Genomic DNA, 23,503 nt, shown 5'->3' with positions numbered 1-23,503 from the left:
GCACGCGGATACTTTACCACTCATCCTCATAGCTACCATTGATTGAGAACTCACCCTGTGCCAGGTAACATGACTTTTTTTTTTTTTTTAACAGCAATTCTCTGAGGTGATTGCTTTCTCATTTTACAGATAAAGAAATTGAGACCCAAAGGTAATTAAGGAATCTGTACAAAGCCAAACACCTGCCAGAGGGCAAGACCAGACTGGAAATGAGGTCTGACTCCCCTAATCGCTTCTCCGGCCGATCCGGTTGGGCTGGGCGACCTTTGGCCGTTGGGTACACCTTCCTCCTCTTAGCGTCACCGACTGCATGGACACGAGTTTGAGCAAGCTCCGGCAGTTGGTGATGGACAGGGAAGCTCGGGGTGCTGCAGTCCATGGGGTCGCAGAGTCGGACACAACTGAGCGAGTGAACGGAACAGAACTGACCACCTCTTAGGGTAGAAGTCTCCAAGCCCCGCCCCGCCCCGCCCCGCCCCGCCCTCGCGGGCCGACTCGGGCCCTAAGGGGCGGAGTCGGCCAGGTCCTGCAGGTGGGGAGGTGGGCGGGGCCTGGCAGGGGACGGGGCATCAAGGGGGCGTGACCGGAAGCCTTAAAGAGGCCGCGGCGACTGGGGCGGGCGGTAGAGGCCGCCTGTCGTGGCGATCGCCTCCTTCCTTTTCGGTCGGGTCGCAGCACCGCCACCATGTCCCTGGCAGCCTCGGCGGGCCGGGGCCCCGGGGCCGTGTGGTCCCCGACGCACGTGCAGGTGACGGTACTGCAGGCGCGGGGCTTGAGGGCCAAGGGTCCCGGAGGTACGAGCGACGCGTACGCGGTGATCCAGGTGGGCAAGGAGAAGTACGCCACCTCGGTGTCGGAGCGCAGCCTGGGCGCGCCCGTGTGGCGCGAGGAGGCCACCTTCGAGCTGCCGCCGCTGCTGTCTGCCGAGGCCGCGCCCGCCGCCGCCGCCACCCTGCAGCTCACCGTGCTGCACCGCGCGCTGCTCGGGCTCGACAAGTTCCTGGGCCGCGCCGAGGTGGACCTGCGGCGGCTGCACCAGGATCAGGGCCGCCGGAGGACCCAGTGAGTGTGCGGGCGGGCGTCGAGCGCTGGGAGACGGGCGGTGCGAGCACGAAGCCTGGCCGGAGCGCCGAGACCCTTGCAGAGTGTGTCTCCCCAAGGGGACGGCCAGGGCCACGCCTTTGCAGAGGGGACCCCCGCAACCCCCCCACCCTCTCGGCCGGTTCTAGGATTCTTGCCTAGCTTCTCCTTGGGCTGTCCCGCCCCGGCTCTCCCAGTAGGTCGGTTCCGGTACCTGGGGATTTTTTTTTTTTTTTTTTTTGAATCTGCGGGACGGCGCTCAGCGCCTGGTATTTAGTAATCACTTCATGAATTTTTGATGAATTGAAACTATGTGTGGGCTGACGAATTCCTCTTATTAGCTGAGTAGCTGTGTATATTTGATGTACGCCTTAGCTTACGTGGAAAGCCTCCTGGCTATTTCATTGTACTGGACACCGAGCTGTGAATGGCTGGGCCGGGGCGCTGGGAAAACCAACTGGAGCAGTTAAATCCACTGACACTAAAGCCCTAGAGGCTCGCTCAGGGGCCGAGCTGGGGGCGTTACTGTGCGGGGTGGGTGTGGGTGTGGGTGTGGATGGGGTGTGGGGAAAGGGGAATGCAGGCTGCCCAGCGAGGGCTATCCCGTACCCCCACCTCACCACCGCCTTAGGGATCGATCGGGAGAATTTGCCCCTCCCTCCTTCCTCTCCTCTAGGAATGCTGGAGCAGTTTGGTCTTAACTTTCAGACCGAAATACACTAACCGTGTTTGCCCTCGGCCCCAAATTAGTAAGGATTTCCCAGCGATGGCTGGAACCAGGGCCTGCGGTTGGCCAGGCTGAACTGAAAAGTAGGCCTTGTTTCGCTCTGGGGTTTGCAAAGTTCTCTCTGGTCCTACTGAGTCGGGGGTTGGAGGGGGCGGTATGGCTGCCCACCTGTAGCTCCCCTCCGTCCCTAAGATGTTTGTGTTAGGGTATCACACTCCTGCAGGGAAAGCAAAGCAAACCCCTGTGCATTCTGAAGTGTTACCAATTTGTTTTCTCTCAGTGTTTGGAATGGAACATTTGATTATGCTCATCTGGTATACCCAGAACTAGCCTCCCTTAGGGCTTCCCCACTGGTTCAGCAGTAAAGAATTGGCCTGCCAATGCAGGAGATGCAGGTTCCATCCCTGGGTGGGGAAGATCCCCTAGAGAAGGAAATGGCAACCCACTCCAGTATTCTTGCCCAGAAATCCCATGGACAGAGGAGCCTGGTGGGCTACACAGTCCGTGAGGTCCCACAAGAGTCCCACAAGAGTTGGACACGACTGAGCACATACACACACACAGCCTCGCTTAGCTTAATTGGTTACTTGACTGGACCTTAAATATGTTAGTCATGTTATCACCTAACTCCTGTGGTTTATGAAGCACTCTGATTCACGCTGTATGTTTTAGATATAAATGGTATTTTAACTTTCCCTTGGGAAGGAAGCAGGAAGAACCAGAGGATTTGATGTTACCAGACTCTCTTTTCTGTAGGTTCTTGCAAATGTTATAACTGCTTCCTTTATCCAGCCAAAGATGAACAGGCATTTCTGAGCTCGAATCAGATAAAAAGGGAGAGCCTAGAGGAGAGGATGGATGGGGTATCTTTGTGGCATCAGCTTACAAGCTGTAAGGTGAGCAGCAGCATCTTTGCTGACCAGGGGCCGAAGCAGTCCTAATTTTCTGCTTGATTAAATGACATTTGGGGCCTTGGATTTACTGTCCTTTGTCTTGTCCCATCCGAAGATGTGTGAATATCATGTCTGTCTCTACCATCTGTTGCTTCTTATTCCCTTGAAAGGTAGATTGGATCTCCCTGTCAGAGATGGGGATTCCAGATCCCTGGGTCTGGTGCCCACTCTGGCCCTGACTCATTGTTGGGCTTCAGGATGCTCCGTCTCTAAACAACCAAGTTTTCCCATGTACAGATGGAGCTTGTGGCCAGACTTAACTGATATTTATAAGATGTTTCTGGGTTCCTGGATTAATGGAGCCCCATGTATAGATTCAAAAGGTCCTGTTACTGCTTTGGGAGGAATGAAAACCTCCTCAAGTTCCCTATTTCAGGCAGGGTTCAGTCTCTGCACCTTCATTTTCTCATCCTCTCCGATGTAATTCTAAACCTAGGTGATTACTCCTGTCCCTATTATATGAGTTTGTGACCACTTAGTCACAATATCAGCTTGTAGGAAAACCATGCTTAGTTGATTTTTTAATAACTGCAAAGGAAGCCTTCTTCACTCCTCCAGCAATAGGCAAAATCACAAGCTTTCCATCTGTCACTTCCTGGGACTTTCCAAGATGCTGGGGAACTCACTTAAACCAGGCCTGTTTGATGTCCTGGTACATCACTTGGGTGCTCAAGATAGCTGCGATTTGGAGCATAAGATATACGCTGTTGGGTGGAAGTTTAACAGAAAGAAACTGGTTGGGCTAGGAGGATCATTTGAACTGGTTATTAATGGTTTGACTCCGCCTTAGACATTAAAACCAAAACCAAAAGAAAAGCTCACATCTTGGCCTATAGTTTTATGTGTGTGTGTGTATGTGTGTGTGCATGTATGTTAATCTTTACAGAAAACAGTTGTGGTTCAGAAGTTAAAACTCAAGGTGTTAAGAGCTAACTGTGCTGATATTTTCATTTGTTCTTTTAGTAAGACCCCACATATCACATATTTGGAATCAAGAGAATATGCTTTTTGTAATGACTCAGATTTTGTTAACCTCAGATTTAGGGTGATGATCAGTTCAGTTCAGTTCAGTTGCTCAGTTGTGTCCGACTCTTTGCTACCCCATGGACTACAGCACGCCAGGCTTCCCTGTCCATCACCAACTCCCGGGGCTTACTCAAACTCATGTCCAGAGTCGGTGATGCCGTCCAACCATCTCTTGCAATCCTCTCTTGCCCCCTTCTCCTCCTGCCTTCAGTCTTTCCCAGCATCAGGGTCTTTTCCATTGAGTCAGTTCTTTGCATCAGGTGGCCAAAGTTTTGGAGTTTCAACTTCAGCATCAGTCCTTCCAATGAATATTCAGGACTGATTTCTTTTAGGATGGACTGGTTGGATCTCCGTGCTATCCAAGGGACTCTCAAGAGTCTTCTCCAACACCACAGTTCAAAATCATCAATTCTTCGGTGCTCAGCTTTCTTTATAGTCCAACTCTCACGTCCATACATGACTACTGGAAAAACCGTAGCTTTGACTAGACGGACCTTTGTTGGCAAAGTAACATCTCTTATTTTAGATATGCTGTCTAGGTTGGTCATAGCTTTTCTTCCAAGGAGCAAGTGTCTTTTAATTTCATGGCTGCAGTGTGATGATACATATCTTTAGAACACTAAACAGAGATTGACATATAGATAGGATCCGTTTAATAGGGAAGAGTGTATGGCCCCTTTAGGTAAGAAGAAACTGAAATGAATTGATTTTGCACTGATGTTAATGCAATTGTCCCTTATATCCAAGGGTGATTGGTTCCAGCGCCCCCCCGCCCCCCACCAGTGCCACAATCTGTGGATGCTGAAACCCCTTATATAAAATGGCTTCATATTTGTGTATAACCTCTGTACATCTTCCTGTATACTTTAAATCATCTCTAGATTACTTATAATACCTAATATGATATATATGCCATGTTGTTGTTCAGTGGGTTGGTTGTGTCTAACTCTTTACGAACCCATGGACTGCAGCATGCCATGCTTCTTGTAAGTAGTTGTGAATACCATGGAAATGCTGGTAAATAGTTGCCAGTGCATGAATTCATTTTGCTTTTTGGGGTTTTCTAGAGTTTTTTTTTTTCTTGAATATTTTTGAGATATTTATATTTTGGTTGAATCTGAGGGCCTGTGGATACAGAGGGCAGATTCATCCATACTTCTCTGTCATCTCAGCTGAGCTTTGGTTAAATGGAAATCATTTAAGTCCCGCAATTATGAAACAGACATGAATCTGAAAGGCAGAGTAAGGTGACCAACATGTGGACTTCTCTGCTGTCTGGTCTTGAGTAGCTTGGGGTCCTAGATTGGACAAAAACAAACAAACAAACTCAAAACCAAGCATCTTTTTAGAATACCAACAGCAATAAAAGTGGGGGCAGTAATCGCTTAAAGACATTAAAATAGATATTCAGGCTGGTGACTGGAAGGCCATTGTGTAACCAGATAGGGTGAAATTTGATACCACAATAGCCTTTCAGATATGGAGAGAGACTGAATGATGGAGGGTCATTTTCTCATCTTTCCTGAAGATTCAAGAGAGAATTTGGTTGCATATGAAAGGATTTGGATACTGATAAAGGTTAGACATTTTGAAGAACTGTATAAGTATAGTAAGATGGTGTGATATGTTGCCAAAGGAAACTCAAGTGATTAAGAAGAAGGGTGAGACCATTGTTTTTATGGGAGAGTGGGAGGCAGAGAAGTCACAGATGAGCACAGAGATCTCAACTTCACAAATCTGAGCCGTCAGTGTTTGCGCTTATAGAATACCTCTGGGTTTCCTAAGCACTTTTCAGCTTTTTGTAACAGACTGGAAAATTTGAGCAATGCTGTTACTGGTTAAATATTTTTTTTTTTTTTTTTTTGAGATTTGCCCTAAAGATGACATTGGGGCTTTACTGGAAACCCTCCCACCTCCAAACTGGCAGAGGCCCCTCCCACCCAGTGTGGGAAACTGATAGCTCAGTGTCCAGGACGGTCATCTATGGGCTCTGGAATAAGTAACCCCAGCCTGTTCACAGTGGGGGAATGGAGTGACTCAGAAGGGGAGGGCGCATCAAAGACACAGTTCCTGTGATGTGAAAGGTATGCTTTTTGTCATAACTGAATTACAAGTAATTCAGTTAACAATGCGAAAGTTCTCACTGCCTTTTCCCCCCTTGTTTTTAAAGTTCATCCATACCTTTAGTAATTATTTTTTAATACCTACTATTTTTGAGGCACTGGGTAGACATCATTAACAGTGACGAGCTAAACAGACATGATCCCCGCTTTCAGGAAGCCCAGAGCCTTGTGGGGAGATAGACAGTAAACATACTCTGAATATTCATTGGCAGGACTGATGCTGAAGCTGAAGCTTTAATACTTTGGCCACCTGATGTGACAAGCTGACTCATTGGAAAAGACCCTGATGCTGGGAAAGATTGAGAGCAAGAAGATTAGGGGGTGACAGACGATGAGATGGTTGGATGGCATCACCGACTCAATGGGCATGGATTGGAGCAGACTCTGGGAGACAGTGAAAGACAGAGGAATCTGGAGTGCTGCAGTCCACAGGGTCTCAGAGTCAGACACAGCTTAGCAACTGAACATAGATGAACACAAAGATGAGTAATCTTGTGCTGTGATGAGTGTGGTGGAGGAAGAGAACAGGGTATCATAAGAGAAAAGAGCAAAGATTGCAGATGGCCTCTCTGAGGCAGAGACCTGGAGGATAAAGAGGAATTTTTCCAGTGAAAAGTAGAGGAAGGGAAGCAGGCTGTGCAAGGCCCTGAGGCAGGAAGACCTGGGAAGCTGGAGAGGTTGCCTAGATTGAGGCTGAAGAGGAAGGCCGGGCTTCCTTTAAGAGCAATGGAAACTGCTGAGTGTTGAAAGCAGAGGAGTGATGTGATCCAGTTGTGAAAGTCTGGCTGTCTGATGGAGAGCAGATTTGGAGCAGGTCTAGCCTGGAACCCAACAGGTGAAATGGGAGGCTCTGGCAGGAGTAGGGTGACAGGCGTGGGCACGGACAGAGGTGGGTGGCTTTCAGAAATATTTCCGAGGTTCAGTTGGCCTTACTGGTGGTGGATTGGATGTGGGTGGGGGTGACGAGAGGAAGTGATAAGAACGAACAAATAAAATAAGGAGAACTTGCTGTTGAACGTGAACCAGGAAACGGTGACGGCTTGCTTTCCCCAGCAGTCACCGTGATACAAGAGTGAGGTCAACATGTCTTGGCAAAGACAACATGGGCCTTGATGCCTGTGTGTGGAGTCTTCCGTTGGAGCAAATGAGTAGGAAACACCACCGAAACCAGGGCGTGTGCATGTGTGTCCTCAAGTGTTTGCCATTTTAGCACAGGCCAAGTCTTTGTTTTGTAATAGCGTAGCTGCTGTGACCTCACCGGTTGCGCCAACACGGCGGGTGGAGTCACTGCCCCAAGGAACATAGGACCAAGAAAAGGAAAAATAATACACAACACGAGGGGAAGTAAACCCCTTAAATGAAAAACACAACTCTGGAGGCAAGTAAGTCAACCATTCCAACCATGTAAAGGTTTTTCGCATCAGGGGAAGGTGAACGAACAAAAGAGCCTTGTTTGGCTTAACTTCCCTTTGGTTACAAAGACCTCTGTTGTATTTCTACAACCACCATCAGAGGAAGGTTTTTATAAATAGTATCTCTGTCATTTTAATTGTAGTTATTAACTTAAAAATGTTATGATTACATTAAAAACAATACATGTGCTTATTAAACTGTCATCAGCTCCAACCTGTATTTGCTGACATCATTCTTCCGTCCCCCTGGACAATAATCTTTTTGGTCTCCATTTCACTGCTCTGGTTTTAATTGCTTTATGTCCGAGAAAGCTACTTTGCACCCTGTACGTTGGGAAGGATGTTGGACATGGCTTAGCTCTAGAGGGTTCAGATGTCCTTCACGAACAGAGGGAGTGATTTGAGGGTATTTAAGGCCTTATTTCATCTCCCAGCTGGGCCCTGGGTGGCCTTTGGTTCAGAGCCTACTTGGGTCTCTAAGCCTCAGGGCCTTTGAATTCCAACAGAATTAACAACCAGAAGCTTGATCAACCTTTGAAGAAAACCAGCATTGGTGTGGAAAGACTTCGTGAGCTGGTTGTGCTCCCCTGAAGGGGTCCTAGGTCGGACCTCTTGCTGCAGCGGGCCCAGCAGGAGACCAGGCCAGCTGGCCCGCTTTCCCTTGTGCAGGGCCCACTGCCGTCTCTTCATTTGCTGTGTGACCCAGCCCAGGTGTTCCGACATCTCTGAATGGGCAAGTTGCTGTCCCTGGAGACATAGGGCATGCGGTCATTTGCCAGTGGGACATGGAGAAGCGTTTAATCTTTGTTCAACACTTCTACCCCACAGACTGGGGCCCCGGCAGGCTCATCCACCCATGGGATTCTCCAGGCAAGAATACTGGAGTGGGTTGCCATTCCCTTCTTCAGGGGAATCTTCCCGACCCAGGGATCGAACCTGGGTCTCCCACGCTGCAGGCAGAATCTTTACTGTCTGATGTACCAGGGAAGACTCTGCTTCCTGGTGGGGAAGCAGAGCATCTGACTCACCTGGTTATCAAGGTGAGTCCCAAGGAGAAGGAGAAAAAAAACACATACCGAGAGAATTTCAAAATCCTGTTCTAACAACAAACTTCAGTAAGAATGAAGAGTTCCTTTCGTGTAAGAGGAAACCCACAGCCCGGTGCTATGAGAGGCAGCACCCTTGAAGAAACAGCCTAGGGGCCCGCCTGTCCCTCACATAGGACACAGTATTCCGGATCACAAGAGGCCTTTTCAGACCAGGCCTCTGGAGGCTGTGGTGGTTCTCCCCGGGCTAGCCACGTCTCTTTGAATAAACAAGAAGTTTAAAATTAGTGTTCTAATTTCAAAAATTTGTTGTTGTTTAGTCGCTCAGTCGTGCCTGACGCTTTGCAACCCCATGGACTGCAGTACGCCAGGCTTCCCTGTCCATCGTCAGCTCCTGGAGTTTGCTCAGTTGCATGTCCATTCAGTCGGTGATGCCATCCAGCCATCTCATCCTCTGTTGCCCGTTCTCCTCCCACCTTCAATCTTTCCCAGCATCAGGGTCTTTTCCAATGAGTCAGCTCTTCACATCAGGTGGCCAAAGTATTGGAGCTTCAGCTTCAGCATCAGTCCTTTCAATGAACATTCAGGATTGATTTCCTTTAGGATTGACTGGTTTGATCTCCTTGCAGTCCAAAGGTACTCTCAAGAGTCTTCTCCAGCATCAGAATTCAAAATCATCAGTTCTTCAGTGCTCAGCCTTCTTTATGGTCCAGCTCTCACATCTGGACATGGCTACTGGAAAAACCATAGCCTTGACTATTTGGACCTTTGTTGGCAAAGTGATGTCTCTACTTTTTAATCTGCTGTCTAGGTTTGTCATAGCTTTCCTTCCAAGGAGCACGTGTCTTTTAATTTCATGGCTGCAGTCACCATCTGCAGTGATTTTGGAGCCCAAGAAAATAAAATCTGTCACTGTTTCCACTTTTTCCCCTTCTGTTTTGCCATGAAGTGATGGAACCAGATGTCATGATCTTAGTTATTTGAAAGTTGAGTTTTAAGCCATCTTACATTTAGCTGAGTGGATTAGAGATGAAGGGTGGCCTCGGTGTGAACTTGGGGTCTGGCTTGCCCGTCAGCGCCGCTGCTCAGCACCGGAGAAGCAGGTCACCTGGAGCCCGGGGGCTTGCTGGTGCCTTTGGCAAAGGAGCTGCTTTTAGGCACCAATGAGGTGAGAAATTCCTTTCCTGCAGAGAGAGGCGTGTAGATAATCTGTTAGAGAGAAATCAAGGGCTTTCGTCTCCAGGGTGTCCCTGAGGGACACATTTAGGAATGTGCACATGGGGAGAAAGAAGGCAGCTGGAATTAAGTGTCTTTTCCTGAATGCTGCCCTTTCCAGTGGAGCCGAGGGAACACGTTTTATAAGAAATCCCAGAAAACCTTTCTAGAGGTGTGACGACTGCACGCTTCGTTTTTAAACTTCTCGTTTATTAAAAGAGACGTGGCTAGCCCGGGGAGAACCACCACAGCCTCCAGAAGGCCTGAAAAGGCCTCTTGTGATCCTGAGTACCATGTCCTGTGTGAGGGACAGGCGGGCCCCTGGGCTGTTTCTTCAAGGGGGCCGCCTCCTACAGCTCCGGGGTTTCCTCTTACACGAAAGGAGTGCTTCATTCTTACTGATGTTTGTTGTTAGAACAGAATTTTGAAATAGTCTCGGTATGGATTTTTTTTTCCCCCCTCCTTGGGACTCACCTTGATAAGCAGATGAGTCAGATGCTCTGCTTCCCCAACCAGGAAGCAGAGTCTTCCCTCGTGGCTCAGATGGTAAAAGAGTCTGCCTGCAATGCAGGAGACTGGGGTTTGATCCCTGGGTCGGGAAGATCCCCTGGAGAAGGGAATGGCGACCCACTCCAGTGTTCTTGCCTGGAGAGTCCCATGGATGGAGGAGCCTGGTGGGGCCCTGGTCTGTGGGGTCGAAAAGAATAGTTAGACACGACTGATTGACTAACACACACGCTCCCCACCAGCGGTTCCCAAAGAAAGAAGTGTGAGTCTGTCTGGGGGCCTTAGAGAGGACCGAAAGCTCTTTGATATCGACCGTGCTGAAGTTTGTCTTCTTTCGTCCTGGCCAAGAGGTGGTGAACCAGACCATCTCATTTCCTTTCTCCATCCTTAAGGACTGTGTGCCTGAGTGACAAAGAACCCTATGGAGACCCTTCTTTGGCAGATCACGTAAAATACATTACCTTGGGGCAAAAGGCAAGGTACCTGATCTGATGTTAGAATATTAATGTTTGTGGTTTTTTGAGATATGGTCAAGTAAAACATTGGTAACTAGATGGTAGCAGGAGTGGTAGACTTCCATGTTTATAAATGTGTTAATTTTTCTAATTCTTAGCGAATCTTAAAATACTGATGCTTGGTTATTTCCTGTAGTCTTTACCTACAAGGAGTTGAGTATTGCTCTCAACTTAGAAAATATGCCTTGATCCTTACCCTTCAGCCAGCTATGTCATCTTGGCCTGTGTCTGAAATCATTTGGGGGCCCCGTTTCTTGTCTCCCCCACTTCTGTAGAAGCTCTGAAGAGTTCTGAGGGTCATTAAATCTCATGATAAATTACGGAATTACATACTGATCACTTCACTTCATGAAGGACAGAGAAGCCTGGCGTGCTGCCGTCCACGGGGTCGCAAAGAGTCGGACCGGACAGAGCGACTGAACAACAACATGATATTTTAAAATACCGTATCTGCTTTTTAATTTTGGAAATTGTATCGTACAAACTGATTTGGTGATTGAGTTTTCCCCCCACTCCTTTCAAATGCAAACCATTGTTATTTGTTTGATGGTGTCAGTTTGGATCCCTGGGAATACCATCAGTCTGAACTGCTTGTATCTTAAATTCCATTCTGAGAACCATGTGCATGGCTGAGTGATGGTATAAATGCACTCACTGAATATCATGCAGCCATTAAAAATGGTGGATATGGGGACTGCACGACAGCTATATTTAACACACTACAAATAGAATTGCATGTGTTCTCTGGTTATGACCAAGTCATAGTCATGGCTAACACCAAGTGTTTATTAAGTGACAGGCACTATTCTAAGCTCTTTACATATATTAAGCCATTTATGCTCAGGTGGTAAAGAATCTGCTTGCAATGTGGGAAACCTGGGTTCAATTCCTGGGTTGGGAAGATCCCCTGGAGGAGGACATGGCAACCCACTCCAATATTAGTCCCTGGAGAATCCCCATGGACAGAGGAGCCTGGTGGGCTACAGTCCATGGGGTTGCAAAGAGTTGGACAGGACTGAGTGACTAAGCACACACAATCTTTGTAAGCACCTTATCGTAGGTGCTGTTAACCTTGTTTCAGAGGAGGAGCCAGAGAAGTCAAGTAATTTGTCTGAAGTCTCTCAGTTAAAACATGCAGGAAAAAGACGTCAAGAAAATACATCAAAAGGGAATGGTTGAATTAGCATTAAAGAGAGTCAGTTAAAATTTTTTTCCTATAACCTGCTATAATTACTTTCTAAGGGACTTTCTGTTGAGCAAATAGTCTCGCAAGATCAAAAGCATTTTCAACCTGCTTTTTATATGATCTCTCCTTTACCATATCATTTTCTAACTGTTTAGGATTGAATTTGGTGGCTACAGGTAGCCTTTCAGTGCTGCCAGGATGGCTGTTTCACGGATTAGGATCAAAAAGGAACCATTTGCAATCCTCATAATTTACCACCACGTAGCTGGCAATGGGCAGATGGGAGAGTCCACGGGGGGAGGGGAGTGGGGCGGTGAGAATGGCTGATCAGTGATTCTGTATTCAGAGTTAGGTAATGAGGACCAGCTACCTCGGTCAGTAACAAAACCTGTTAAACTACTTAGCCTCTGCCGGGTACACCCCACAAACATTTTATAGGTCTTAAACGTCTTTGTCCCTGTTTGCTATGCATTACTTCTGTACTACCAAGAGAAGAGTATGGACACTTCACCCACGTGGAGTCACTCCTTCTCACAACCCCTTTTAGATATCCTCCTCTGCTGACCCTGTGAGATTCTCAGCCTTATTTTTCTTCCCCGAGGAAGACAGTGAAGGAACTGATTTTTAAAATTTTTCCATCAAGTGCATCCTCCATCTCAAACACATGAAACTCAGGTGCTGTTCTGTTCTTCCTACTTCTTCCCTCACCCAAGGCCATGATCCCCTGTGTCTTGAAGTTCAGTTACCATGGGGATGACTCACGCTACAAGTCAGGGTGGAGATTTTGCACCGGAAGGGAATGAGGCGGTCTGCCCTTGACCCTGGAGCCCGTATAGACAGGATCCCTTGAAATGAACACTACTATGTTAAAATGAGGAGCTAGTGGTTGTCTTTGCCTTTGTGTTTCGTGGAGCTTCCTGTGTCTGACGGGAGGGTAGACACTTAATTCATTTTGCTGGGTCCCCAAGTAGGTGGTTTTTATAGCCCCTTGGGATTTCACTTAGCTTAGAAACTTCTTTGTGTATGACAGTCCTTATTTGTTGGATTCCCTGGTCACTCAATGGGTCAAGAGTCTGCCTGCAATGCGGGAGACCCCGGTTCGAACCCTGGGTCGGGAAAATTCCTTGGAGAAGGAAATGGCAACCCACTCCCATATTCTTGCCTGGAAAATCCCATAGACGGAAGAGTCTGGCAGGCTACAATCCTTGGGGTCACAAAGAGTCGGACACAACTGAGTGACTTCACACATGTCCTTATCTGTGATGAAAGTGTATACGCGAGCAGGAATTTCTTTTCATGTTCAATTATTTTCTCACGCTTCATAATCAGAAAGAAAAAACAGCCGTTGGCTCAGTGTAACAGACACTCCGTGACCGTCGGGTGAGCCTGTCCCCTCTCCCACTGTCTGGCCTCTCGGTTCTGTCATTCCAATGCCCGCTGTGCCAGAGCACATGGACCGCATCTTTGTAGCCATCATTTCCCTGTCTCCGTCTTGAATCTCTGAAGCGGTCATTTTTTTTTTTTTTCTGTGTCTACCCTCTGGAATGTTTTAAAGGAAAAACATGCCTGCTTCAGCTGCAGACAGATTATTTTGGAGGCGTACCAGCCCGTCCTTTACACAACGGTAAGCCCGCATGTCTGCTGGGATGCACTGCGAGACCTTTCATTTCCCCAGAGCAGGAACCACACTGCCCACATTCCGATCGAGGGCCCCTGGGATCAGCTTTCCTTGTCCTGAGAAACCTACATGCTGAGGCGAACCAGCCCTGAGAATTGCGCATGGCTGGGTTGTTTTAGCTGTTTCAAAACTTGAGTGTTTAAAATCCCAGGAGATTTGACAATGCGCATCTGGACTCTAGCCCCCCAGCCAGGCCCCTCGGGAGGCAGACCCTGTGTCCTGCATTCTGTGTTTCCCTTCCTGCGCACTGTTCATTCTTTTTTTTTAATGTTCCCTTACTGCTTTCTTCATAAAACATCTTTTTGAAAGGGTAAAAGCCTTAAATGAATTTTCCTGCATTTTTAGCTGTTTAGCCTTGGCTTATGTTTGACCAAGAAGACCCCAAACCAAAAACAAACCCCAAACAGTAGGGCAGCCTGTTTGGATAACAGGCAGTTTTTGCTTGAATGTTTATTCCCAAGACCCTTGCCTGACTGAGGGACATGGAAATTAAAGTTTTCATTTTGGACCATTTTGTATGATTGGAATTTTTACCCCATGCCTGTTATTACTTTTTCATTTGTTTGTTTACAGAGGTATACTTTATCAATTCATTGTAGGTCATAGCATAAGAGAAGAGGTTTTTCTGCAAAGCAAAGATTAAAGTTAGTATATTTTCCCCAAAGTCATAAAGTTGTAAACCATATTCATCAGTTCATTCCGTCCCATGTAGTTGATTCTTGTTGATCTGGATGAAGTAAACAGGTTTTTCAGTCGAGTTTTGTCGTTTATTGGGCTTCCCAGGTGGTGCGGTGATAAAGAATCTGCCTGCCAAAGCAGGAGATGAGAGTTTGATCCCTGGGTCAGGAAGATCTTCTGGAGTAGGAAATGGCAACCCGTTCCAGTATTCTTGCCTGGAAAATTCCAGGGACAGAGAAGCCTGGAGGGCTACAGTCTGTGGTGTCGCAAAGAGTCAGACATGACTGAGCACAGCGAAGCAAAATTTTTGTCATTTGTTACTCGGTTCAGTGGTATTATCTAAAGGCTATCAGAAACTTACATTTGTTAAGATTAAGTTCTTTTTACGAGTCTTCTTGAAAATCTTCATTTTGTAAAAGCATCATTGTAAAATAACGGTTGCTGTTATTACTTTAAAATATAGTTTATGAAAAAAAATATAGTTTATGTACGTGTCCTGTCACTTGCTGTATATTCAAAGATCCTTTTAACTTTGGAAGAACTAAATTTTAATTATAAGTAAAGATGATTGCTTATAGAGGGGATCCTTTTATTTTTCACTTTTTTGATAGGTTGCAGGATTTTTTTAAGAATACAGGCTTAAAAATAAACCTTCTGCATCAGAATTATGGCTTTCTGTCTGTACTCTGCCCTTTGTACCAGGAAAACCCAGCCCTAATTTCTGAGATAACTCAAGCTTTCTGGACTGACGTGAAGGGTGGTGCCGGGTCCTACCCAGGCTGACATCACATGCTGTGTGGCCACACTGGGATCTGATTATTTATGAACTACTTCCTTGACATGCTGGAATTAAGTGCGCTGAGAAGCTCACAGAAGCACTGAAAAACTGAACTGATGCTTCAGTGCTGAAACCCACAAATATGTCCTGGTTTGGAAATTTTTAGGGTGAGACATTTCTGGATTATGGTTTTCATGAACTATCAAATTATTCGTGTGTCAAAGCTCCTTTGCTTTAACTGTGTGGATTTAATGATCAGGATAATGTTGCTGAAAGAGTTCCTATCTTCCTTTCCAGCTTTGATATATCCAGCCCAGATTGAGAGGGGTCTGCCTCCCTGCCTGTGATTCAGCCTGCCTTTCACATCCTTAAATAGTCCAGTGGCTGTTCTTGGCTACCTGGCCTTTGGTTTGGGGTTTGCTGGTGAAAATAAGCAATCGGAACAGTCGAAGTGCATGTTCACACCTCCTGGTGGTGTTGGAAATTTCCAAAACAAATCCCACTCTTGTGCCCAGGGACTGAACCCAGGCATCAGGTGGTAATAGGCCCTCAGGGAGGATCCTGGGGTTGGCTGCAGCTTCATTCAGAATAAACAGGCTTTGGCGTTGATACTTTGGGGAGGGCGGCCCCATCCAGGGGAATGGGCAAGTGGTATTCTTTGAAGGTCGGGAGTCTTTGCATCCCCTGGAGGGTGAGCAGAGAGGCTGTGTGAAAGAGCTGGGAGGAGGCCCCGGTGGAGAGGTGAGGTCTCCCCTTGTGACCTGTGTGGTCATTTGAGCCTCTGAGTTCAGTTCTCAGCAACTTCCCCTTTTCAGGTGCCTACCCTTGGTATTTATTAAGGCTAGCCACTCCTCATCACCAAGGCCACCACGTTAGCACATGACTGTCAGGAGAGAAAGATACAAATAATCCTCTCAACATCTAAATGACAGATATGCAAACTGTTCTCCTCGAGGCCCTGGATGTGTAATGGAAACACACCAGGCTGGCGAGGCGAGGCTGTCTGTAAAGACCTTGCATCTCCGTTCTTCTCCAGCTGTGAACTGTAGTTTTGAAAATCCTAAACGATTTCTTCTAAAGGTCCAAAACTGAAGCTCCCACCATGTTCTCAGGTCTTGGTTGTATTTTGCCAACCCAGTATAAGTCCTTCTCGATGACACTGTGTGCTGGACTTCACGTGCAGCCCTGTGACTTAGGGCTGAGGTGGGCTACAGGGGCTTTCCCCCTTCTCCTCTTTTGACTTAGAACATTTAAATTGGAAGCTTAAGGCTCCCTCAAAAACAATGTTAATTCCAGCCTGTTTTTCTGTGTATCGTAAAAGATGGCCCAGGCAGGATGAGTTCAGAGAGAGTGCTGAGCTGGAATCTTGGTGTAGAGAAAGGAGCTTTGGGGAAATTGCAGAGCTGGTTCAGAGTCCTGGGTGTGCCTTGTAACAGTTGCAAGACCTTGTACAAGTTACCTAACTTGTGAGCCTCAATTTTCCTTATCTGTAAAGTGGGTATACTGTCCGCTTCATGCCATTCTCAGGAGACTTAAAGGAGGATGTTTCTCAAGTGCGTTTCTGCTTCCCTCTGCCCCTTTAAGTGCAGAATGAGCTACGACAGTGGGGGCAGCAATCCACCCGACTAAGACAAGCTGAAGTTGAAAGAGGAAATTGTGTTTATTTGGGCAAAACCATCATTTCCTTAAAGTCCATAGCCCTCCGCTCTTAAATAGGTCACCGAGAAGAGCATCAGAGTGTGGTTCTCAGCGTGTGAGTGTGACCCCGGGGGTGACTGTGGGGAGGCCCTGTATTTGGAGCTTGTTCATTGGAAGTCGTGCCACTCACCGGGCTCACATTTTTGCAATTCACCCGATGGAATATGCCAAGGAGAAGTTTCCTTTCTCTGCAGTTTTTCTTTCATGGGCTGATAGAATATCATTTGCCATATCGTGAGGTTGTTTGCAAAGGACCGAGTGAAATACTTGAATCATGTTTGAAACACTCCTTTTTCTGATCGTTAAGCTGGAGATGAGTGTCTCCTCTTGTTTCTCGTTTTTCCCCATTGTGGTAAAATACATACAACAGAAGTGACCGTTTTAACCATGTTCATGTTCTGTGGCTTTAGTTACTTTCACATCATCAGCTGTCACCACCACCCAGGTCCAAAACTTTTCATCCCCCAGCTGACGCTCTGTACCCGTTAAACACTAACTCCTCTTCATCCCACCCCCAGTGCCTGGCACCCACCATTCTCTTTCCTGTCTCTGAAATTGACTTGCCTTAAGCTACCCTGGCGGCTCAGATGGTAAATAATCTGCCTGCAGTGCAGGAGACCCGGTTTCAATCCCTGGGTTGGTAAGATCCCCTGGAGAAGGGAATGGCAACCCACTCCAGTATTCTTGCCTGGAGAATCCCATGGACAGAGGAGCCTGACGGTATAGTCCACGGGATCGCAAAGAGTTGGACACAGCTGAGCGAGGAACACTTTCGCCCAGGGAAAGCCTCACATCCCTGGAATCATGCAGTACTTGTCACTTTGTTTCGGGCTTAATTTCACTCTTTTTTTTTTTCTTTAATAGATATTTTTTTACTGTGTTTTGCAGTTTCCATTACTCCCTGGCAGGGACTGTTCTACAAACCCTTGTTTTTCTCTGAGATACTCTTGTAAATTTGCACTTTATCTTTGTAACTGTTTTACCCCTTTGAAGGAAAAAACCAGTCAGAGCCAGTCATAGGAAATGATTTGATGGAATGTGTATATTATTCTTAAAATAACTCTCTACTGACTCAGGATTTTAGGTGACTATACACTAAGTACCGCTGGAGAAGGGAATGACAACCCTCTCCAGTATTCCTGCCTGGAGAAGTATATGGAAATAAAACTACGAGTTCTTCCCTCCCCTCCCCTCTCCCCACCTTCCCCGAAGAAGGGAGCGGAGGATGTGTTTGTATATGAGGCTGGCAGTAGCAGAGAGGGGAGGCCAGATAAAGGACTGTGAACCCTGTTTTAGGCTCTTCAGTTCAAAGGTAACCTCTCAGCCTTTCTCCTCCTAGGTGGTACACCTTGAAATCCAAACCAGGGAAGAAGGATAAAGAGCGAGGAGAAATTGAGGTTGACATCCAGTTTATGAGAAACAACATGACAGCAAGCATGTTTGACCTTTCCATGAAAGACAAGTCGCGGAACCCGTTTGGGAAACTGAAGGACAAGATCAAGGGCAAGAATAAGGACAGCGCGTCCGATACGGTGTCAGCCATCGTCCCCCGCGTGACGCCCTCGGCTGACAGCGATGACGAGTCTCCTTCCAAAGACAAGAAGAAGAAGTCAAAGATCAAGACCTTGTTTTCCAAGCCCAACCTGCAGAGAACGCCGCTTTCCCAGTCCATGTCCGTCCTGCCGACCTCAAAGTCAGACAAAGTGATGCTTCGTCCTGGAGACTTCGAGTCCCGGTGGGAGGACGATGACGAGGACGAGTCCTCCTCTGCCTCGGATGGTGAGTCCCCTCCTCCTCCTTCGCACGTGGCTTCTCCCCCTCCTTTGCTTTGGGAGAGAAGAAATGAACAAATCTTAGGAGAACGGTTTTCATTCAATTCCTCAGTTGTTAAAATGATGGTGGTGGGGGGGGGGATGGTGTAGATGGTGGTGATTACAGTAGTGGTGATGGTGGGGGATGGTATAGATGGTGGTGGTTACAGTAGTTATGGTGATGGTGGGGGATGGTGTAGATGGTGGTGGTTACAGTAGTGATGGTGATGGTGGGGGATGGTGTAGATGGTGGTGGTTACAGTAGTGATGGTGATGGTGGGGGATGGTGTAGATGGTGGTGGTTACAGTAGTGGTGATGGTGGGGGATGGTGTAGATGGTGGTGGTTACAGTAATGGTGATGGTGGGGGATGGTGTAGATGGTGGTGGTTACAGTAGTGATGGTGATGGTGGGGGATGGTATAGATGGTGGTGGTTACAGTAGTGATGGTGATGGTGGGGGATGGTGTAGATGGTGGTGGTTACAGTAGTGGTGATGGTGGGGGATGGTGTAGATGGTGGTGGTTACAGTAGTGGTGATGGTGTTGGGGGATGGTGTAGATGGTGGTAGTTACAGTAGTGGGATGGTGATGGTGGGGGATGGTGTAGATGGTGGTGGTTACAGTAGTGGTGATGGTGATGGTGGGGGATGGTGTAGATGGTGGTGGTTACAGTAGTGGTGATGGTGGGGGATGGTGTAGATGGTGGTGGTTACAGTAGTGATGGTGATTGTGGGGGATGGTGTAGATGGTGGTGGTTACAGTAGTGGTGATGGTGGGGGATGGTATAGATGGTGGTGGTTACAGTAGTGGGATGGTGATGGTGGGGAATGGTGTAGATGGTGGTGGTTACAGTTGTGGTGATGGTGATGGTGTTGGGGGATGGTGTAGATGGTGGTGGTTACAGTAATGGTGATGGTGGGGGATGGTGTAGATGGTGGTGGTTACAGTAATGGTGATGGTGGGGGATGGTGTAGATGGTGGTGGTTACAGTAGTGGTGATGGTGATGGTGTTGGGGGATGGTGTAGATGGTGGTGGTTACAGTAGTGGTGATGGTGGGGGATGGTGTAGATGGTGGTGGTTACAGTAATGGTGATGGTGGGGGATGGTGTAGATGGTGGTGGTTACAGTAATGGTGATGGTGGGGGATGGTGTAGATGGTGGTGGTTACAGTAGTGGGATGGTGATGGTGGGGGATGGTGTAGATGGTGGTGGTTACAGTAATGGTGATGGTGGGGGATGGTGTAGATGGTGGTGGTTACAGTAATGGTGATGATGGTGGGGGATGGTGTAGATGGTGGTGGTTACAGTAGTGGTGATGGTGATGGTGTTGGGGGATGGTGTAAATGGTGGTGGTTACAGTAGTGGGATGGTGATGGTGGGGGATGGTGTAGATGGTGGTGGTTACAGTAATGGTGATGATGGGGGATGGTGTAGATGGTGGTGGTTACAGTAATGGTGATGGTGGGGGATGGTGTAGATGGTGGTGGTTACAGTAGTGATGGTGATGGTGGGGGATGGTGTAGATGGTGGTGGTTACAGTAGTGATGGTGATGGTGGGGGATGGTGTAGATGGTGGTGGTTACAGTAGTGGTGATGGTGGGGGATGGTGTAGATGGTGGTGGTTACAGTAGTGGGATGGTGATGGTGGGGGATGGTGTAGATGGTGGTGGTTACAGTAGTGGGATGGTGATGGTGGGGGATGGTGTAGATGGTGGTGGTTACAGTAGTGGGATGGTGATGGTGGGGGATGGTGTAGATGGTGGTGGTTACAGTAGTGGGATGGTGATGGTGGGGGATGGTGTAGATGGTGGTGGTTACAGTAGTGGGATGGTGATGGTGGGGGATGGTGTAGATGGTGGTGGTTACAGTAGTGATGGTGATGGTGGGGGATGGTGTAGATGGTGGTGGTTACAGTAGTGGTGATGGTGGGGGATGGTGTAGATGGTGGTGGTTACAGTAATGGTGATGGTGGGGGATGGTGTAGATGGTGGTGGTTACAGTAGTGGGATGGTGATGGTGGGGAATGGTGTAGATGGTGGTGGTTACAGTAGTGGTGATGATGGTGGGGGATGGTGTAGATGGTGGTGGTTACAGTAGTGGTGATGGTGATGGTGGGGGATGGTGTAGATGGTGGTGGTTACAGTAGTGGTGATGGTGGGGGATGGTGTAGATGGTGCTGGTTACGGTAGTGGGATGGTGATGGTGGGGAATGGTGTAGATGGTGGTGGTTACAGTAGTGGTGATGGTGGGGGATGGTGTAGATGGTGGTGGTTACAGTAGTGGTGATGGTGGGGGATGGTGTAGATGGTGGTGGTTACAGTAGTGATGGTGGTGGTGGGGGATGGTGTAGATGGTGGTGGTTACAGTAATGGTGGTGGTGGGGGATGGTGTAGATGGTGGTGGTTACAGTAGTGATGGTGATGGTGGGGAATGGTGTAGATGGTGGTGGTTACAGTAGTGGTGACGGTGGGGGATGGTGTAGATGGTGGTGGTTACAGTAATGGTGATGGTGATGGTGGGGGATGGTGTAGATGGTGGTGGTTACAGTAATGGTGATGGTGGGGGATGGTGTAGATGGTGGTGGTTACAGTAGTGATGGTGATGGTGGGGGATGGTGTAGATGGTGGTGGTTACAGTAATGGTGATGGTGGGGGATGGTGTAGATGGTGGTGGTTACAGTAGTGATGGTGATGGTGGGGGATGGTGTAGGTGGTGGTGGTTACAGTAGTGTAGATGGTGGTGGTGGGGGATGGTGTAGATGGTCGTGGTTACAGTAGTGATGGTGATGGTGGGGGATGGTGTAGGTGGTGGTGGTTACAGTAGTGGTGATGGTGATGGTGGTGATGATGCTTTTACTGATGGTGCTGGAGATGCTGGTGCTGGTACTGGTTCCAATGGTCATTGTAGTGGTGATGATGGTGGGTACTTAAGAATACTAACAAGGGTTAGGAAGCCTTCTCTATTTCTAAGTCCTCTAGTTTCTGGGAATGTGTAAATTCCTTTCTCATAATGTCTGGCTGTATAACTAATGAGCATTAGTACAAGCTTTTGGGGCTAGCATGTAAGGTTTTGATTTTGTTTTTTGTTTTTAGATTAAGGATAAAACCATAGAACCTTACAATAATTCTGATAGTTCATTAATTCATCGGTTATTGTATTGAGCTTCCATGAAATACATTCCTAATGAAAGCTGAGGAATCCAGTTCCCTTGACTCTGAATTAACTGGGTATTTTGAAATTCAGTGACCAGTTCCCTACTACTGGCCAGATTCTGCAACCCAGCCACGAGCGCTGCCCTCCTCCCTGGTCCTTGCAGTTTCCTGACCTCAGCACCGTTGACAGTGGGGGTGGATAGCTCTTTGTCACGGGAGCCTTCCCGTGTTCTGTGGCATCTCCTGCAGCGTCCTGGCCTCCGCCTGCTGGATGCCATAGCACGCCCCGCCCAGCTGTGACAATCAGAAAAAGGACTCAGATGTGCTTTCCCTTAACTTCTAACCCCCTTGGTTCTTGGGTCTTCTCCCCGCAGTCTTATCTCACAAGAGGACAGCAAGCGCAGATCCTAAGCAGCTGAACCAGGTCAATTTCAGCCTCCCCAAGAAGGAAGGCCTCTCCTTCCTGGGCGGCCTCCGTTCTAAGAACGACGTCCTCTCCCGCTCGAACGTCTGTATCAACGGGAACCACGTCTACGCGGAGCCGCCCGAGGCCAAGAGCGAGACCAAGGACGGCTCCCCGTCGCCCTCCCCGTCCCCCCAAGGCCTCAGGAAGAAGCGGTGGTTCTCGTCTTCGGAAAACCTGGCCTCTCGGCCTTGGAGGGAGCCTGGGGAAGCAGGCGCTGTGCCTCCTGAGTCTTCCCCAAAGGATGCCCTCAAGTCTATGTCCCTGCCGTCCTCCCAGCTGCAGGTCAGCAGGGACGTTTGGGAGAACGTGCCCCCGGCGACCTTGGAGGCTGCAAAGGAAACCAAAGAGAGCAAAAAACAGGAGAACAAGAAGTCCGCTCTGCTCTTCATGGTGCCGGGAAAGAAGGATCCGGCCAAGGGCAGCGAGGGTGAAAGCCCTCCCGCCACCGCCTCCGGGAAGGAGAGAGAGGGAGAGCCGGCCGCGCTCAGGGCCGGGGAGCACCAGCCAGGGCCTGCTGATGACCTTGCGAAGAGATCGGACAAAGAGGCCGCGCCTGTTGCCTCCGGACCGGGCCGAGCGCCGAACCCCTTTGGAGATGGGCCACTCCCAGAACCAGAAGCTGACCCAGAGCCCAAGGCTGCTCCTGTCCCACCTGTTCTCTCGCCCAGGGCTCCCCAGACCAGAGCCGTGAAACCCCGGTGAGTCTCGGCCCTTCCTGGCAAGAAGGCCTACTGTGGAGCAGGCCTTGCTTGTTGGTCTGTGGTGGTCCCTGTAGCAGCCGGGTATATGCTAGTCTAAGTCACTCTTAGCCAGCCGCTACGTGTCCCATCCCGGGGCCTCTGCCAGCAGGCGTGGTCCATTCCTTGTCCGGTATATCCTCTGTAAGTATCTTTGCCCCAGATATCTTGGCCACAAATGTTTCCCCTGCAAATATTTTCTGCTTCTGGCAAAAGTTGGCAGGACTGGTCTGTCCATCTCAGTGAGATAAGCAGAGCGCAGTGGAGCGCCCAGGTTTTGTAGCAGATTCTGAGTGTCAGGGTCTGGGAAGAACACCAGGTTTGCGTGGTGGTGGTGTGTGCAGAACTGGGGATCAGTCCGTTCTTCCCACGTATTCCTTTGGAGGCAGATGTAATCTCTCCTCCTGGCACTTTGGTGTGGGTTTGCTGCCACAAGAGCCCCTTTGTCCCCTGTCGAGTATGTCTGGGCGGTCCTCTATGTGTTTACTCTGCAACTTGTTGCAGGAGCCTCGGGGGTTCTGCTTTTCGGCATGACTCATAATCACTGTCATGGTATTCCTAGTGGCCGGGGTGGGAGAGACTTTTTTTTGAGATTCTGCCTACTTTGAGTTCACAGACACACACACACACACAGACACACACACAGACACACACACACACACACACACACAGACAGACACACACACAGACAGACACACACACACACTGCTCCCC

At 48.4% G+C, this 23,503-nt stretch overlaps 1 protein-coding gene across 3 annotated transcripts in view; it reads left to right on the top strand.

The window, feature by feature from the left end:
* Nucleotides 1-599: 599 nt before the first annotated feature.
* The window catches only part of RAB11FIP1 (RAB11 family interacting protein 1), a 37,443-nt gene continuing 14,539 nt past the window's right edge, over nt 600-23,503 (top strand). Inside the window, exons 1-3 of one of the 3 annotated variants that reach the window (XM_061134818.1) lie at nt 600-1,062; nt 17,962-18,401; nt 21,961-22,750. In XM_061134818.1, the coding sequence (XP_060990801.1) occupies nt 686-1,062; nt 17,962-18,401; nt 21,961-22,750 (1,607 nt within the window). In that variant the 5' untranslated portion in view covers nt 600-685. Of the gene's footprint in view, nt 1,063-14,959; nt 15,092-17,961; nt 18,402-21,960; nt 22,751-23,503 lie in introns of those variants that run through there. The other 2 variants (XM_061134820.1, XM_061134819.1) reach the window with 2 other exon arrangements.

This window comes from Dama dama, chromosome 32, assembly GCF_033118175.1.
Source record: "Dama dama isolate Ldn47 chromosome 32, ASM3311817v1, whole genome shotgun sequence".
NCBI classification, from domain to species: domain Eukaryota; kingdom Metazoa; phylum Chordata; class Mammalia; order Artiodactyla; family Cervidae; genus Dama; species Dama dama.
Note: the sequence above shows the minus strand (reverse complement) of the source record. Positions and strands in the feature narration are given on the sequence as shown.